We start from the raw sequence: 17366 nt of genomic DNA on the forward strand, positions 1-17366 counted from the left end.
CCAGTTGAAACCAAACAAAAAAATTCACAATCAGTTCAGTAACAGTAACAAAGGTAGCGTCTTGGAAGGCGAAACTCATGACCAAGGCTGGGCGAGCTACGCTGGTCAAGGCGGTGATCAGCGCCATTCCCATCCACCACCAGCTGGTGCTTGGGCTCCCCAAGAAAACGCTGAAGCTCATCGACAAGATCAAGAGGGGTTTCCTGTGGGAGGGAAAGAAGGAAGCAAAAGGTGGAAACTGCCACGTCAACTGGAGCCGTGTCTGCAGGCCCATCTCGTACGGCGGTCTGGGCATACCGGACATGGAGCGGACAGGCCTTGCGCTGCGGCTTCGCTGGCTTTGGCTCTCCCGCACGGACGATCGACGTGCGTGGAGCGACCTAGACCTGCAGTTCACGTCTGAGGAACGAGCGCTGTTCTTTGCCTCCACCACCATGACGATTGGGAACGGCCATGACGCGCTCTTCTGGGAAGACAGGTGAATCGACGGTCGCGCCGTCCGCGAGATTGCGCCCAACCTCTACGGTTGCATCCCCAAGCGCCGGCGCAAGGTCAGGACTGTCGCCCAAGGGCTGCTTGGAAACGCCTGGGCTCAGGACATCCACGGCTTCCTCGGCGTGCACGAGATTGGCCAATACCTGGCGCTCTGGGCGGCCGTTTCGCGCACCACGCTTGGCACGGAGCCTGATAGGCTGGTCTGGAAGTGGACTGCCAGCGGTACTTACACCGCCAAGTCTTGCTACCTTGCGCAATTCCATGGCTCCACTACCTCCAGCTCTTGGAAGCTCACTTGGAAGACGTGGGCGCCGCCGCGGGTCAAGTTTTTTACTTGGCTTGCCTGCTTGGATCGCTGCTGGACTGCCCAACGCCTTGCCAGGCGGGGCCTCCAGCACCATCCACGCTGCCTCCTCTGCGACCAGATGCCTGAGACCATGCACCATCTCCTCCTCGCCTGTCCCTTCTCGAGACAGGTTTGGCACGAGGTGCTGGCTCGCCTCCGCATGACCTGTCAGCCGCCGGACAGCAACGACGCCTCCCTTGACGAGTGGTGGCGCAACGCCAGGCAGATGACCACTAAGCCTATGCGCAAAGGGCTGGACTCCTTCACCCTGTTGATGCCTTGGATGCTCTGGAAGCACCGCAACTCTTGCGTGTTCGACAGAACCCAGCCCTCGGTGCACGACTTGGTTCAGGAGATCTTCGATGAGGCTCATCTTTGGGCTAGGGCCGGCGCGAAGGGCATTAGGGTAGTGCTCCCGACGATTTGGGATGTGCACTGAGTCTCTTTTTGTACCTGTACCCCGCCTCCTAGGAGGCTTGTAAAACTATCTATCTTTTCAATGAAATGAAACGCAAAAGTCTTTTGCGTTTTCTCGAAAAAAAAAATTACAAAGCGTGGTGGAGATAACAGATGTGTGTGTGTGTGGTGGGGGGGGGGGGGGGGGGGGGTAACAAAATACAGATCGCACCTGTGTAACTTTTTTTATCCCTGCTGCAACATCGTAATTAAATTACAATGATTACAGAAATATAAGTTTAAACGATGGAAAGTGCAGATTAAGTTCTGTATTTGGGTAGCTGTATATATCTCGATAATCGAATATTTCAGTATGAAAAAATAATATTTACAGGAAAACCAGGACAGTGAACAGTTTTAGCTGCTGAATGCAAAGATGCAAATCAGCAGCTTAATTAGTACAAACAAGTCATACTGGGCAATCAACTGAGACACCTCAGATTCCCCAAACTGCCAGCCTCAGAACCGTTGCAGAAGACGGGCCTTTGCCACTCAAGAACTGCGACATATATGCATGTGGACAGAAATAGAACACTGAAGCATTGTGGATTTCTTGGCAAGTGAGCGGAGCACTAACTGATGGAGGGCAAGGCGGGCGGATTGAAGCCAAGACCATAATCACCACCATAGGAACCAGGTTCAACATGCCTTACTTGGCCGTGCTGATGGATATGGCGAAGCAGCCTGCCCAGGAAAGCATTGTTGCAAATCGTAGAGCTATCGCACACAAGTGCGACATGCCTCCGTGCCCTAGTAATGGCTACGTTCATGCGCCTATTGTCACCAAGGAACCCTACCGCGCCCATGGAGTTCGACCGAACCTAACAGGATTGGCAAACAAACATCACTTTAGCCTTCAATATAGATCCACAGGTTGGGATAAGAAGAAAGGAGTGCCATGTTACTTTATTCATGCATGATTTATGAAGTTCGGGAGCAAACACTGCCATCTTCACAAATCAGAAAGAGGGCAAAACAAAGGTGTTTTTTTACCATTGATATGACGACCGCATCTGCCTCCCTTCCCTGGAAGCTATCTATGGTTGACACCTCAACCCCAGAAGCCTCTGGATATTCTTCCAGTCTATCTCTTAACAGTTGTACCTGCGCAATGTAAGGCGATTGAACAGCAATGGAAGTTGGAGAGACCCCTGCACAGATTGGTTTAAGCTGTTATTAAGATCAAAACTCTTCGTGTTGCGAAAAATCAAATGCTTCAATGGATAAGATCGACCATAGTAGATTGTCCCAGTGAAAAAGCAGCAAAGAGAAGGTTTCATCTAAGACCAAGTTATTTGCACCATGCAGACAAGGGACTAGTATGCACTGATGAAGGGCGACACCAAGGATATAAGTTAGTCTGTTTGCATTGTTACACTTAAACTGAAATAACATTGGATAACACTGCATTAGATTTTTTTTGTTCGGTAATTAGTACCAACATTGTGTTCCAGAAAGCCTCTGAAATCTGGGTCCGAAACAACAAGTTATAGGGATCTTGAGGGAGTATATAAAGAGAGCTGTACCTTTCCTAGCCAAGGAAAAGTAACTAATTAGTTTTTCTCACATCTAATTTCATAATCATTGTTACATGCCATCATTTCATGCAATATTTATCCGCGTCATGAACTAAGATTTATAGCACTTGGTATTCGAGCCACAACATGGCTTCTCCTTCTGCTGCTGTGTTTTGCATGGCACAATCGGAGGCCAGCACTAACAAAATCATGGCCCCTAAATACACCCTTAGTCAGAGGAGGTTCGGTAAGCTTCCCTGTTCGGGGTCCCTTCCCACCAGGAGCCTCAATAGACAACAATGTCAACAAGCCATGCTAATGGCGGCCCATACTCGTCAACCATCTCTCGAGTCCTGATGTCCTCCAACCGTTGGGCAGTTACTAAGGATGCAACCATGGCTGCTAGCCACAGAAGCACGGTCGCGAAACGGGGAGAGATGTTAACACAAGAAATTACTGTTTTTTCGCACGCACTCCACATGCCGTGAAGAATAACCGTGGTAATGTAACTCGTGGTTTTAGATAGGTTGATTGCATTGCTATAATTATAATTTGTTGAGATAAGATCTTGTTAGTTTGGCTAAATTATGTTGGTTTTTTTTGTTTTGTTAGGGGCTAACCACTTCTATAGAAACAGAAGACCATACTCTTCAAAGCCAAGTCTACAATCCCATCTTTCTCTTAAGAACTCTAACATACAAAGCAAAATTGGTGCAAACATAAATTATATTACTCATCCAATAGCAACCCAAATATTAAGGATTCAAATTGGCTGCAAAGATAAGGTCATATCATCTTAAGAACAAATACAAGGGCAAGTACAAATATTCAAACAATGCAAATATATCAGCAGTACATTATTAAAGAACGGATACTGGAACATACCACATAGTACAAGATTGACTACATGCTGTGCAACTATATCTGCCTCGCCACTGTTATAAAACGAGCCTGTGCCAGCGAGGTCTAAATGCTCCTCGCAGTCAATATTTAGGCTTCCATATGGCATTCGGGTGTCAAGTAAAAGCAAGGCAGACCGGGTTATCCAAGTTTCCTGAAACAAAGAAAATGATAAATATTCACCACATGCAAGGTAATTTTGGTTCAACGGTTTTAAGCGACTATTGAAATATGAAAGCAACAAAAACTGCAATAGCATCTGGTTCAGCACTAACTCATAATGAATCTTATAACAGGACCTGGGGAGGATTCATGGCTCTGGTCTTTTCAGGGTATAATCTGGTTTTTTCGGAGATTTTTGTGAGAGAAAAGACTAAGACCCTTGCTTGATTAGTGATGGATGCATGATAACCCATTTTATAAGAATTTGACCTTTGATAAACAATCTATACTGCTTATGAAACTTATCTTTACTCTAGCACATGTAATATGTCTATATGAAATATACCCAATTAGGAAGATAACTACCTAATCTTATATCTAGTGTGCCTGACTGTACAGTATGGCGTGCTACAGTACTCATCGTGCTGCAGTGGCATCACATAAATAGTTGCTACAGTTCCTTTAACTAGAAATTCAGCATTACACCCTTCTTTAGCAAGCACCCTGTCCTTGAGCTACAGGAGTGGCAAGAACTGGAACTCTTTGTTGTCCCCCACCAACTAGAGGCTCGATGACTCCGCTTATAGTCGCCGACGGCGAAGAATAACGGTTATTATCCAGGTAATGTGGATGCTGGTGGTGGCAGAGGAGTCTGGGTACTGTGAACTGAGTGTAGCTCAGTTGGTTAGGTTCTTTGCGGTGGAACCTTCCTACCCAGGTTCAAGTCCTAGACGCCATAGGTGGTCGCTTTTCCATGGATTTGTTCCAGGCTTTCTGGCAATGTTCTTTCAGACGGCTTACCTGTTGACTACGAGGCGCCTGTGATGACCTCGGCAATCTCAAGATTTGATTTGTCAACTCAATCTCTCGAAGGTGCTCATAGGTGTAGGATATCCATGCGTGCATTCATAGTGGTGAGCGCATGTGTGTATGTGTGAGCGTCTGTGTTTGTACTGTGTTTCTCAATTAACAAAGAGGAGTCTGGGTGGTGGGCATATTGTTGGATAGGAATTAGAATGGCAACATCTTCTCAGCAGAGGAAACCGTTATGGTTGGTTTTAACAGAAAATGATGGCCAGATGAGGGTAAAAATCATGCACAAGATAGCGAGAGAGCATGGGTAGAGAGAGGTTATAACTGTAGATGAGAATTACAGGGAAAAAATGGGTCGTGAGAACTTTCAGGAGAGGAAAGATTAGTCCACACTCTTGCTTCATTGCTAATGGGTTCATGGTACCCCTTCTACAAGGATCATTGACCCCCTTAGAAACAATCACTAGCATAGAATTTTTTCTCTAATACATGGGATATATCTATACAGAAATTAGAAATAAACCTGGATAATGAGGAAACTAGCTAAACTTATTTGTACTTCCCAACTATTACTGCCCAAGTTGGCGAACAGTATGCGGGTATTATTCTATCGCAAGCACAGCACCATCATCAGCTGACATAGTAAGTCGATCCAGCAGTTTTAAACTACTTTGCACCCTGTTACACTGTAAATTCTCTTTGCACTACAATCAACCGACCCATAAACATTTTTCCCATACAGCTTCCTCTTCATGTGCTTTGCTGTGTTTTATCTAAATGTTGTAATAAGGAATTCTTAACCCGTTACTTGAGATTGTATAGGGAGGAACTCAAGTAGTGCAGATTGTGTCATGGCACATAGTGGGGTAGAACATCTAAAAGCAGAGTGATCAATAGCTTTGATATCATGATATGAGTATGAAACTTGGTTATTTATAGCAAGAGAAACAGAGCATCTATACCTGAATCGACGGATAATCGACAAGAAGGCAACAAGCAACAGATGGTGAAGATTTGAGCAACCCAGAATACATCTCGTTTGATGCCCAATTGGCTATCGATTCATGCATTCTGTATTGCATTGTTAACTTTGTAGCCAGTAGTTCATCGTGCAAAGATGAAGCCCTCTCCAGTAAAGACATTCCTAGCCCACCTTGCATAGCCTCTCTTGATAATATTACGGGCGCAAGCTGCTTTTGATCACCAGCAAGAATGCATCGCTTTCCCTGTAGTATAGGGATCCAGCATGAGGGTTCAATTGCTTGTCCAGCTTCATCTATAATGACGAGGTCAAAAGGACCAGTTCCCTTTATAAGTGGATCAGCTGCCCCTATATTAGTTGATAGGACAACATCAGCATTTGAGAGTACCTCCTTGATTGTTTCATTCTCCTTCTTTCTGAAGTTTTTCCCATTTTTTTTCAATAGTTGACGTATTCCTGCAGCTAAAGAATCATCCTGTATACAATGCTTTAAGTCCCTTCTTAAGTTGGATTTTTTCCTCTCAAACTCTTGTGTGAACTTCTCAAGCCTCTTCTTCACAACCTCTCCCAAAGACCTTGACGAAACGGATGGAGATATCCTAGCAGGATTTCCAACTCGTACAATGTTAAGCCTAGTACCTGACAACTTCTCCACCATGTTATCAACTGCTGCATTGCTTGGAGCAGTTACAAGAACACGTTCACCCTGTCGGACAGCACAGTCAATGAGATAGCTAAGCAAACCAGTCTTGCCTGTACCAGGTGGCCCTTGGATAATTAGGACAGGCCTTTTCTTGTTCAAGCCTAGTATCATAGCCCGTGACTGCGAGGCATCAAAGTCATAGTTATACTTCCCCAATAAACCATTATCCTGTATTTCTGACTCACCCCAATCAGTCAGATTATTCTGCTCCAGCATCATCGTGTCTTCCTTATCCCCAAACAGAGTGGCTACTACCCCAATGGAAGCATTTGTTTTCTGTAAGCCTTTCTTCTGTAGAAGTATCAGTGCTTCACAATTGCGCTGCCAAATCATAAGAGCAGATGAATGAGCTAAGATTATGAACCATGTAGTAAAACTTGACATTACAATCAAGGTTAAATATTCTGCCTTACACTGGTCAGGTTTTACCGAAAACTGGAAAACCATCTTCTCGGTTTTCTATACAAACATGCATCTTAATCGATATCAAACCTCAGAGCAAATTACAAGATTAGGGAGTACTGCATAAGCCCATATGGTCCCTGCCATTTGACTTGCACTCGTGCCACAAATGGACTAGTTTATTTACTTTTAAGTTGTAGACTACACTAGGAAGTTATATATATCTCCCTTAGATAGATAAAATCTGACCATCTCAATTACAAATTTCACTATTGATGCCACTAAATTACAGGAAAAAACTATATTATCCAGTTCCACAACTATGTGTGTCTAGTTCTAGTTAGTAGCTAATACTTCATCCGAATAAAGCTGACCAGAACCTGCCTGGTTCCAGTATTTGGGTCAGTTCCGGTTTTCAAAATCCTGTTGGAACACAAGAAGTTTCACTAACTTCTGACAAGATGTTATTCTGATGCAAGAGAATTAGGAAACTGATCGGTTTTCGTAAACAAAAGGAGTCAGTCTTACAATCTTAGTATAGAAATGCTTGAAGCAATGGAAGTTCCAAAAAATCTACCATCAAAACTACAACCCCACACAGCTGACTAGCTAGACCGAAGAGCTTATACTACACATACCTTGAGCAGAGTGAAGTTTAAAATCTGTCTTGCAGTGATATCAGCACAATACCCAAGCAAAAAGTGAAATAATGACACAACCAGTACAATATATTACAGTAACGGTTATGTTTTAGCAACAGTGATGCTGAAACAGCAACATGGTTTAAAAGGGCTATAGACAGAAACTAAAAGAGCTTGCATTGCCATATACCCTTCCTACAAGGATTGACAGTTAAGTTTTACTACATACCAAGGGAAAAAAATTAGACCAATAAGGATTCATTTCCAGTTATGAATTTAAAATTTAATTCAAAAGGCCAATTGTACTTGTGCTAATTAGAAATTATCAAAGGGGTGGTGCCGTGTGCCAGTTTACTCCTAAGTAAACAATAGACTGATACTTCTCTGAAATGGCAAGGACATGGCAAACGTCTCAACAATGTTTGATAGATATCATCGAAGTGTAAGTGACCATGAGCTGTATCAAGTTATTGCATGTGTATGACATGCTACCAACATAAGGAAGGTCAAGATAGTGAACTATCTTCGCAACTGAATACTACCTGGTGCATGAGCAAAATTTCATTACCTCGTATGTAAGTCCATCAGCCAACGCTTGTATCCTGTCGATCCGCACACTTTTCCCAGAAAATTTGGAGAAGGTAGGATCACCAGGGCGGGATTTCAAAGAAACAGTAATACTGCAGCCATCCTCACCAAGATTATGTACAAAGCCTTGCACGCGGGAAGTACCAACCTCACCCTGGTTATTGCATGTCCTCACACAAACCATGTCCCCAGGAGACAGTGTTGTTGGAGGCAGTTTATGGGTGCCTTCCGCTCTAAATAGAACCAGACGTAGGCCTCCCAAGCCTGCACACAATTATACATGAAGCAAGATGAGCATGCTTATTAATTGTTGATGGTTTACATCATCTAGAAACTTCAAGTATCAGCAACTTTAAGGGGTTGTTTGGATACTGGGTAATTAGAGAACTTGCATTCCGTAAACTTGTTTAACATCCTAACAAACTAAAACTTTGTTTGAACTATCCAGCTAACACATGGATATCTAGGTATTGGGGAAAAAGACATTTAGTCACTTTCGTATAAACGTGTTTGTGCTATCCTCAACAATCTATTCCTATTTTTTTAGGCCAATGCAAGTGGAACTGTTGGAGAAGAAAATGTCACTAAGCCAAATAAGGATGTGCATATATCGGTTTCAATATTTTCAGAGCCCATACAGCATTTTCTACAAACGTGTTCCTAACAGAATTATCAGTAAAACTGGTTTTCCAAAAATAAAACTTCCAAAACACGTTTTACTAAAACTGATCGCTGTCCAAACAACCACTAATGTAGAAGAATATACAGTCTTTATCTGTATTTGCATGCTTAAGTGCATAAGGATTTTCAAAAACATATCTTACTACATTCTTAACCACTTAGGGGAACACCCTTTGAGACAAAACCCTCCTAACGATGCATATTTGCAATTACTAACCCTACTAAGAGCATAAAAAATATGTAAGCACACTAACCAGTTGAGGTACTGATAGCATTCAAATTGCAAACGGTGTCACACTGCTCTTGCTCTGCCTGACCATGACTCACCAAATACTCGACTGGCTTGAGTGGCTGCTTCGCTTCACTATCCATTGTTGGTGTGGCATTCAACTCTTCCTGGGTGAATTCCAGCTCTGCATCTCGCTCAATGTTTAGAAGGTCTGACATTTTCTTGACAAAGTCTTCAATTTTAGTCTGCATCAGCCTTGTCTTGTTAAGGCTTATGCCAAGAAAACTGTGCATCGCAGGAGCTTTAGGTTTGCGTGCACCTTCCCGATGCAGGGATGACTTAGCTAATTTTTTCAGAAGCATCCAGGATTGCGTAGAGCGCCAATCAGAAACAAGGCCCTCGTTCTGCTGTTTCAGCAAGACATCACGGAGTTCACGTTGGAAGTGGTCGAAGAGGGTGGGGTAGTGGGTTGAGGCTTTGAGGCAGAGAGCCTCCTGTCCCTTGGGCATGGGAGTTGCAACGAGGTAAGGCTGTGCCAGAATCATAAATGCCATGTTGCCTTCGGATGATCCCCCATCCAATGAAAACGCTGATCCATCATTCTGCACTTCAGTGGAAGCAAATGTGGAAGCCATTGAGTGCATTCCCAGCTTTAACCATTGCATCACAGACCGGCCCAGCTCCTTCCGCCCAAGAGGGTCACCACTTTCATAGGGCGCACCTATTCTAATGGACAAATCCTCTGCAGATGGCACGGACTCCCTTTCTTCTTTTGTTGTCTCTTTCCTCTTTCTCCTGCTTCTCCTCCTTCCCTTGTTTCTGTTTCCCTTATTGCTGGTGTCATCAGGGGTAGTGGAATGGGAATCAGCTGGTAATAATACCTGTTCTATAGGGCCTGCAAATGGGACCAATTGGAGATGACCTTGCCGTAAAGAAGAGATAGGAGCAGAACCAGTGCTGGACGTGAAAGATGGTGATGAAAGGAGCTTCAGTTCCCTCCTCCTTAGATGTAGCACGGTGGCACAAGCAGAAAACAAGAACCTAGAGGGCAAAATATGAAGAGACATGCTAAGCTCAGGAAAGCTAGCAATGGAGGCAACACTTAAGAAGAAAAGAAATCACTCTCAGCAGAACTGATTATGGAAATTTCAACAAGCTCCGGTCAGGACTCAGGATTGCTTACTGATATTTAGCATGCTTCATGGCCATGCCCGTGGTAGTGACTTCAGAGTTGTGGTGAAGGCAGTGCTACGTTGCCTTCAAGACTTCAAGCCATACATATATCAGAATATTACTCCAGATTTTAACCACTTCCGTGTCAATTCACTCTGTTCTGTTAGGCACTCCCGTCAAGCTACTCCTTAAAGGCTCATATTGCTCTTGTGGCATCTGAAGCTCCTAAATGTTCAATTCTGATCCACCAACTTCCTGTTCCCCTCTTTTCTTTTCCCAAGTATCCCCTCTACCCAAATGGAAAAACGAGCACCACATGTTAGAAGGCCACAAATATCCTTTTATACCTGCTGAATTCAACAATCACTTAACATTCCACTTTTCCAAACATAAACTGGTCTTTCTAGATCTGAGCAGGTAACAAGTTCCTGCTACGGCCATATACCATGGAGTCTCAGTACCGGACAGCTACCTCCTCGGCTTGCTGAATCATCCCATGCAAAGAACCAGGCTAGGATTCTGATATTTCCATGAAAATACTAACAAGCAGAGGTATTTGTGTAAGTGAGGCCAGAACTTCACCGATATTCTGTCAAGTGTCAACTCCGTGTCCTTGCTGATAGCTTGGCCTGTGCGTACTTGTGGAGACGGTGATGCTACGTTGCCTTCTGACCCAACACATATATATCTGCTGATGGTTAACATGTCTGATTCTTTTCCATCCTGTAGGCACCACTGGGCAAATTGCATAAATTTCCAGCTGCAGGCCCTACTATATCTTGTTTAGAATGAGTGCTTTGCTTGTGTGGTTCTCACCCTCGCTACTTGTCCTTCTCTAGTCGTTCCCTTTTTCTCATCCACTCTTAAGCAGCAACAGCCAGCCTGGACCGGATCGCAAATCCCAAATGCCACTTCAGCTTCCTAGGAACTACCAAGCCAAGCCAAACTATGGCATGGCAGGGTCAAGAAGATAGCGTGGTGCCTACCTGGTCCACCCCAGCCTGCCTGAGCAATGTGGCAGTTGTGGGCAACGAAGCTCCGTCCTCGAAATGTGGATCTTGGGAGGGCCTGCGGACGCACGGCACGCAGAGTCGCGGGTGCGCGGCGTAAGCATTCCGTCGAGCAGGTGGAGGGCGAAGTGGGAGAAGGCACACATCAATGTCACAGGGGAGCGGTGCGCATGGATCCCGGAATTAGTTCAGCTTTTGGCCTCACTGAGCCGTGGCGGCGCGACGGCCGAGCGCCCGGGCAGGTGGTGGTCGTGCATGCCACCCATTGTGCTGCCGCGGGGATACGGCGGTAGCAGAGACGCCGGAAAGCCAGGCATGTCAGGGGAGGGGAGGCTGTCGTCGGGCGGTCATGGTGTCGCCTGTACCGGCGAGATATGGGAGAAATGCCGCATTCCGGCAGGGTGGGCATGCCGGCGGAACTTGCCGATGCAGCAGTGCTGAAGTTCAGTTGTTTGGGATACAGAAGATACAATGTGAACACCTCTCGCTCTGGCAGAAATAGATCCAATAACGCAATCATACGCACATGAGCCGAATTGGATTCCCGTGCCAGTGTTACAATTCGACTGATGTCACTCAAGTTTCAATTGCATCTCACTTATGATGTCACTCAAGTCTTAGTTGCATCTCACTTATAACTTATCTGGAATTCCCAGGTAAACACGATTCAGGATGCAGAACAGTACATGCATTTTTTTGTATTAGTAGGTTTTCTCTCTTATAATTTCGTGTTAAGAGTATACTAAACCTGATCCTAGCAATAAGGAAGCAAGCTCAAAGACCTAGTGGGGACCTACATCGAGGAAGCCAATGGTAGAAATGTAAGAGCATCTCTAGCAGCGCCCGTAAACTGGGTAAAACCGAATAATAACTGCCGATGTACGGGTTCAGTTCAGAAAATGGTGCAGATCAGTCACCATAAACGAGCCAAAACCGGAAAAAAGTTTTAGTCCGAGACCGTAAACCCAACTCGACCTGTATTTGTAGGGGCTGAAAGGACGAACTGAACACCAAACTATATGTGTGGCGCGCTAAAATTTCTGATGAGACCAACTGCTTCCGCCAGTACAGTCGCCGGAATCTAGCCAAATTTGTGGCCGGCGTGGGGCAGCATGAGCTTGTGTGCAACGAGCTCGCAGCGGCGTGGGGCGGCGAGGGGCGGGGCGAGCTCGTGGTGGCGCGGGGTGGCCCAGGACGGGGCCGGGGGAGCTCGTGGCGCGCAAAGATCGAGCGGCGCGTGGCGGGCGGGGCCGTCGTGTGGTGGACCGTGGTGGCGCGGGGAGGGGCTGGTGCGCGGCGGGGCAGGGGCCGTCGTGTGGTGGACCGTGGCGGCGGGGCAGGGCCAGCGTTGTTGGTGAGAGAAAGAAGAAGCAAGGAAAAAAGAAAAGGAGGAAAAAAATTAAGAAAAAGCTGATAGGTGGACCTTTAGCTATTTTACGGTTTTGGATTAGGGGCTCTGTTCTGCGCCGGCAATTTTCCGAACCGTAAACACGAGTTCGGTGAACCGAACTTTGAGTTTTCAGTTCACATTTTTACGGGCTCCGGTAGAGATGCTGTAAGTGGGCCAAAATTAGGATACCCTCTACCCTCTTTGGTTAAAAAATGAACTAACACGGCAGCATCATTTTAGTTTATTTTTTTATTAAAGAGGTTAAAAGGGTACCCTAATATTGGTCCACTTGCATTTGTACCCAATGGTCCTGGAGTTGTCAAATTACTAGGCATTGCATTCCTATGCCACCCCCCCCCCCCCCCCCCGCGCCCCTACTTTCCTTTGAGAAGCCCAATGCATTCTCGCTTTCCCTCTTCATTGTTCCTCCCCAAGAAATGTTTGCTTTCAAATTTCTTAGCATTTTTGCTGAATAATCTAAATACATTATCTCTAAGATGTTTGTTGTGTAGAAGTTATGTAGATTACATTCTTGCATTTATTTCCCCTATACCAGAGTTCCAAAACAACCCCAATTATAAATGAACATGGTCTACCTGTTGAAACAAGTGTTGGTTGACTTCACTTGGGCATACGGAGGCATAAATGCAGAGGCCGGGTCTATTGCGCAAGTAATAAAGAGCCTATTTTCGGAAAAACGGTGGCAAAAGGATTGTCTCCCTCTTCCCTCTGTTGTTTTTGGATAAACAGGAAATTGTCAATGTCCCTCGTTGCTGCAATAATTTTTTTAACATGATATATAGGTGGCACTAATATCTGAAGGATTGAGATCAATTTGCATCAGTAGAAAGCTTGAGGAAGACCTTACGCTCTTTGAAGCTCACCGAACCATACAATTATTAACTCCATGGTACCTGCTTTTGATACATATATTGGTATTCTTTTTATATGAGAATATGAAAAAAATTACATTCTTGGTAAAAGTTGAAGCTTCGAGGATCCTCTCAGCTAGTAGTAGGGGAGAATAGTGCTCAGAAGAGGCATGTAGATGCTAGTGATGTCGGGAGAGGGAGACCATTGAAGGTTGGTTACTTCCATGACAAGACGACCCAACCATTTCGCAAAACGTGTTGTTAGCACCTAGATTGGGGATGTTTGGCAATCCCAACTTCCTTGATAGGGCACAGGTACTTGGGTGCACCAAGTCCATGTTCTGCGGGAGGAGCCAAGAGGGGTAATCATGACGCGAATTCAAATTCCAATCTAGGGCTCTATCTCCTCGCCGGACTACTTCGCCTTCGGTGACCTTGGGGTCTTGAAGGTATGGTGGACCACAGCCTCCCGCCGGCGGGAAAGTTTATGTTATTTGTTTGTTTATGTCATTTTCAGTGTATTCTTTGAGATGTTGAGGCGGCAACTACATCTTAAAGTCGGAATAAGATCCTCCCCTCCCTATCCTCGCTTCAGTGGCGTGTCTACCTAGCGCCAGCGGAGATGGAGCGTGGAGTTGTGTGTCCCGAGGATTACGGGTTTCAGTCATTATCGTGTTCGTTGGTGTGGTTTCAGGTACTCCCTCCGATCCATATTACTTGATGCCAAGATGGATGTATCTGCAGCTAAAATGTGTCTAGATACATATCTATATTAGCATCAAGTAATATGAATCGGAGGAAGTGCGTCTCATCAGATTTATAGGTCTCATCTTTGGTGATGGTTACGATTCTGATGCGCTGGTCCTCGTGAGACTTAGCACGACGGTTTCTCATTTATCAACTACAACAAGCTCTATGATAATACTAAAATAGATATGGTTTATCCGACTCCGGCGATAGAAATAGAATGGCAAGCACGCCCCCGCGCATTTGGCTTTGTGCCATTGTCCCTACTGGTCGTTAGGTGATGTATAAACTCGTTTATAATCTTTATTATTTTGTATGTTCTTTTTACTGCTGCTATGGATGGTTTATGTATGGGAGAATATTTTTCAAAAAAAATGTCCGCGTTCTGCAATCTTGGTGGCGCTCCATCGTCCCCATGCACCACGTGCACGTGCGCTGACCCGGACAGGCTTCCACAGCGCGTGTTCCCCGAAGTCCAATCATCACGTACACGCAGACGCGTCAGACATCGGGCCCTCGTAGCCTTGGGTCCCATCTATCAGCGAGAGGTTGTTGTTTGTAGCGCGTACGCAAAGGTGCATTGCGCGATCTGGTAATAATCCTCTGCGAGCTCTGGCGGTGCTGCTGCGCTGATACGATACGTTTTTTCTTGGAGGCCATTTCCAGCGGCGCCACGCAAACTGACGCTGACGACCGTTACGTCTGTATTGACAGAAAATACGTTTGATACCACTTCCAGCGGCGACGTAAAGTGATCGGGCCATCCGCAGAGACGCAAAGTGATCGGGACGTCCGCAGAGACGCAAACCTGGCGCATATTTGCGGCAGATTTGCGTCTCTGCGGACGCTGCGCGGACGCGCAAAGTGTCCGCTCGCGTCTCCATCGGGCCCGCCTGGCAGTGAGTCTGCATCGAGGGCATCGCTTCGGCGTTCGGCGGTTAGCGCTTCCGCGTCTGCGCCGCAGCCTTCGCCATCAATGGCGCGACTGCCTGTTCTGCACTCGCACTGGCGCGCGGCAGCTCGGCTTCCGCGCCGCCTTCAATGGCATCGTATCCCGCGTGCGGCAGCCCTTAAAAGTCTACCGGCCGCGTTCCGCCTTCGCCCACACCTCCACTCGCACCACCACCGCCACAACGCCATGGGAAAAAAGAACGACTTCGAGGCCTCCAGCTGCGGCATCAAGAGGGTGCCGCTGCCCGTCACGCTGGGGAGGCTCATGCACGGCAAATGGTTGTCGTGCGAGGGCTGGTCCGGCGTGCAACTGCCTGGCGGCTGGCGGCTCAGCTGCCGCCGGGTGCCCATCCCTCCAGCCCCTGTGCGCGAGCCTGTCCGCGCCGATCCGGCGTACGCCATTGACAAGGTACTAACTTGTCAATGCCTACAAGTAGTAGACTAGGGTTTCGTTGGATGTAGAGGGCAAGTAGATCTCGAAGGTTTCAACCGAAAAGTACTCGATGATGTAAAAGCTGGGGTTTTAGAAAACAATGATTCGATCCTTTCTTTGTCCCTCGACTCCCCCTTATATAGGAGGCGGAGCCGAGGGATTCGTGATACACAAGTTTACAGAATCCGGGAGGGTTTCTCACCCGTCCCGCAAGATTACAAGTTTATGTTTCCTAATACAACTCTAGCTTTCCTTAACACCATCTTGGGCTTCCGAACATTATATTCTTCGATACGTGGGCCTTCAGTAAACCCCGGGTACTATTTTCGGCAGGCCCATTGGGGATGCCTATGTCAGTAGCCCCCGAGATTTTGTTTGAATCGTAGAATTAAGGAAAATCTCCACTTTTATATTTATTCAATATCTTTGAACTTTACCACATATCTTTGCATACAAATTTCTATATTGTACAGGGATACTGGTAGTTGGGGCTAGTTCATCTGACGGATCAGGTACTAGTTAACTGCTCTAGTGGCAATCCGCAAAAACCTACTTCAAGATCACGTCCCTGGACATGATCTCGGGATACTGGTGTAAACTTCGACAGGTGCCGCTTAAGGTCTTACCATTCTGTCGAGTCCCAGTCATATTTATCGGGTACCTAACGCGTCCGTTAGGATTTTTCTTCGTATCTATTGATACGGAAAAAAGTAGCAAACCGACGTCAGAGACGGCGCCACGCCACACAGAACGGATCTGGGGTCTTACCTTCGCAAAGTTTTGCGGCATTCAGAAATTATTCGCAGCTTTTGCGTTCTGAGAATATATTGTCGAGTGCTTATTCGGCTGTTGGAATAGCACATTTTTATTGAGTCAACGGATGACTTATATTGCTCTCCCGATGGGAGTATATGTAGAGTTATTTATATAACTCAAAATATGCTCCGTTTTTCTTCTTCTTTTTCTTTTTTTTTATAATTTCATCGGGCACGCGAACAGCGTTCCCGATGGGAGTAGCCCCCGAGGCTACAGCCAAGGACTTGGACTTGGTTGTAGGCTCCACATTTTATGCCGCTATATTGTCATTCTTTCTCGAGCTTTTCATATCTATCAGGTGCGCGAACAGCGCTCCCGATGGGAGTAGCCCCCGAGGCTATGAACAAATGCTTGTGTTTGATCATAGGCTCCCGCAATTTCTATATTGTCATACTCGAATTTACTTTTTTCCAAAGTAGCCCCCGAGCATTTGGGCAAAAACTTGTATTTGATCAAAGGCTCCCGAAGTAATAGATACATTTTCCTGCCGCCATATCTTCTTATTTCATACTTGTCGAAATTTTCCCCTTGGTCAAAGTGACCTCAGTACTGACGATAGCCACGATCTTTGTATCCAAGAAACTCGAGTACTGTTGTCCCTGCCTTGTGGGTCCAAATTTCCTACCATGTTGACACGTCGTGCAAGTGGGGGACACACGTCCTCCTCTTTTCCTGGTGCACGCACTGTAACGCCTATTCTATTCCATCTAAGTAAAAATACCTTTTTACCCTTCAGTTACGAGTTCCTTGTCCACCGCACGATTTCTCCATCCAACGGTGCGTCGATTCACCACACCTTTATTTAAGGTCATCGTCTTCCTCCTTCCACACTTTCGCTCGCGCCGGTCCTCTGCTCTCCTCTTCCAAAATCTTTCCTTGCGCCCATAGTTCTTTGAGCTCCGCCTCGCTCGCACTGTGCTACTGCGCCATTGTTGATGCCACCGCGCAAACTCACCAGGCACACTACTCCTGAATCCACAATGGATGCCGCAGATCTGGGAAGCGCTGAGTGGGAGAGATCCAAAATCTCCGCCCAAGACATCAACCTGCTGAAGAAAC

At 46.1% G+C, this 17366-nt stretch overlaps 1 protein-coding gene across 1 annotated transcript; it reads right to left on the reverse strand.

Annotated features, from left to right (window-relative positions):
- Window positions 1-1449: 1449 nt before the first annotated feature.
- Window positions 1450-10637, reverse strand: LOC127300335 (DNA polymerase alpha-associated DNA helicase A). Its single transcript, XM_051330434.2, has 7 exons — window positions 10099-10637; window positions 8941-9956; window positions 7986-8269; window positions 5652-6695; window positions 3700-3868; window positions 2291-2448; window positions 1450-2118 (listed from the first exon to the last, which is right to left on the reverse strand). The coding sequence occupies exons 1-7, from the start codon at window positions 10122-10124 to the stop codon at window positions 1870-1872; spliced, it is 2946 nt and encodes a 981-aa protein (XP_051186394.1). The 5' UTR covers window positions 10125-10637; the 3' UTR covers window positions 1450-1869.
- Between the last annotated feature and the right edge of the window lie 6729 nt (window positions 10638-17366).

This window comes from Lolium perenne, chromosome 5, assembly GCF_019359855.2.
Source record: "Lolium perenne isolate Kyuss_39 chromosome 5, Kyuss_2.0, whole genome shotgun sequence".
Lineage (NCBI taxonomy): Eukaryota > Viridiplantae > Streptophyta > Magnoliopsida > Poales > Poaceae > Lolium > Lolium perenne.

Bases quoted from the DNA above. Each gene is read 5' to 3' on its own strand.
- LOC127300335 (XM_051330434.2), bottom strand. From the start codon at position 10,124: ATGGCCATGAAGCATGCTAAATATCA. The intron at 6,696-7,985 runs GTAATGAAATTT...ATGATTTGGCAG, and splicing joins CTGATGGACTTACATACGAG to CGCAATTGTGAAGCACTGAT. The intron at 3,869-5,651 runs GTATAGATGCTC...TCTTTGTTTCAG, and splicing joins TCGATTATCCGTCGATTCAG to GAAACTTGGATAACCCGGTC.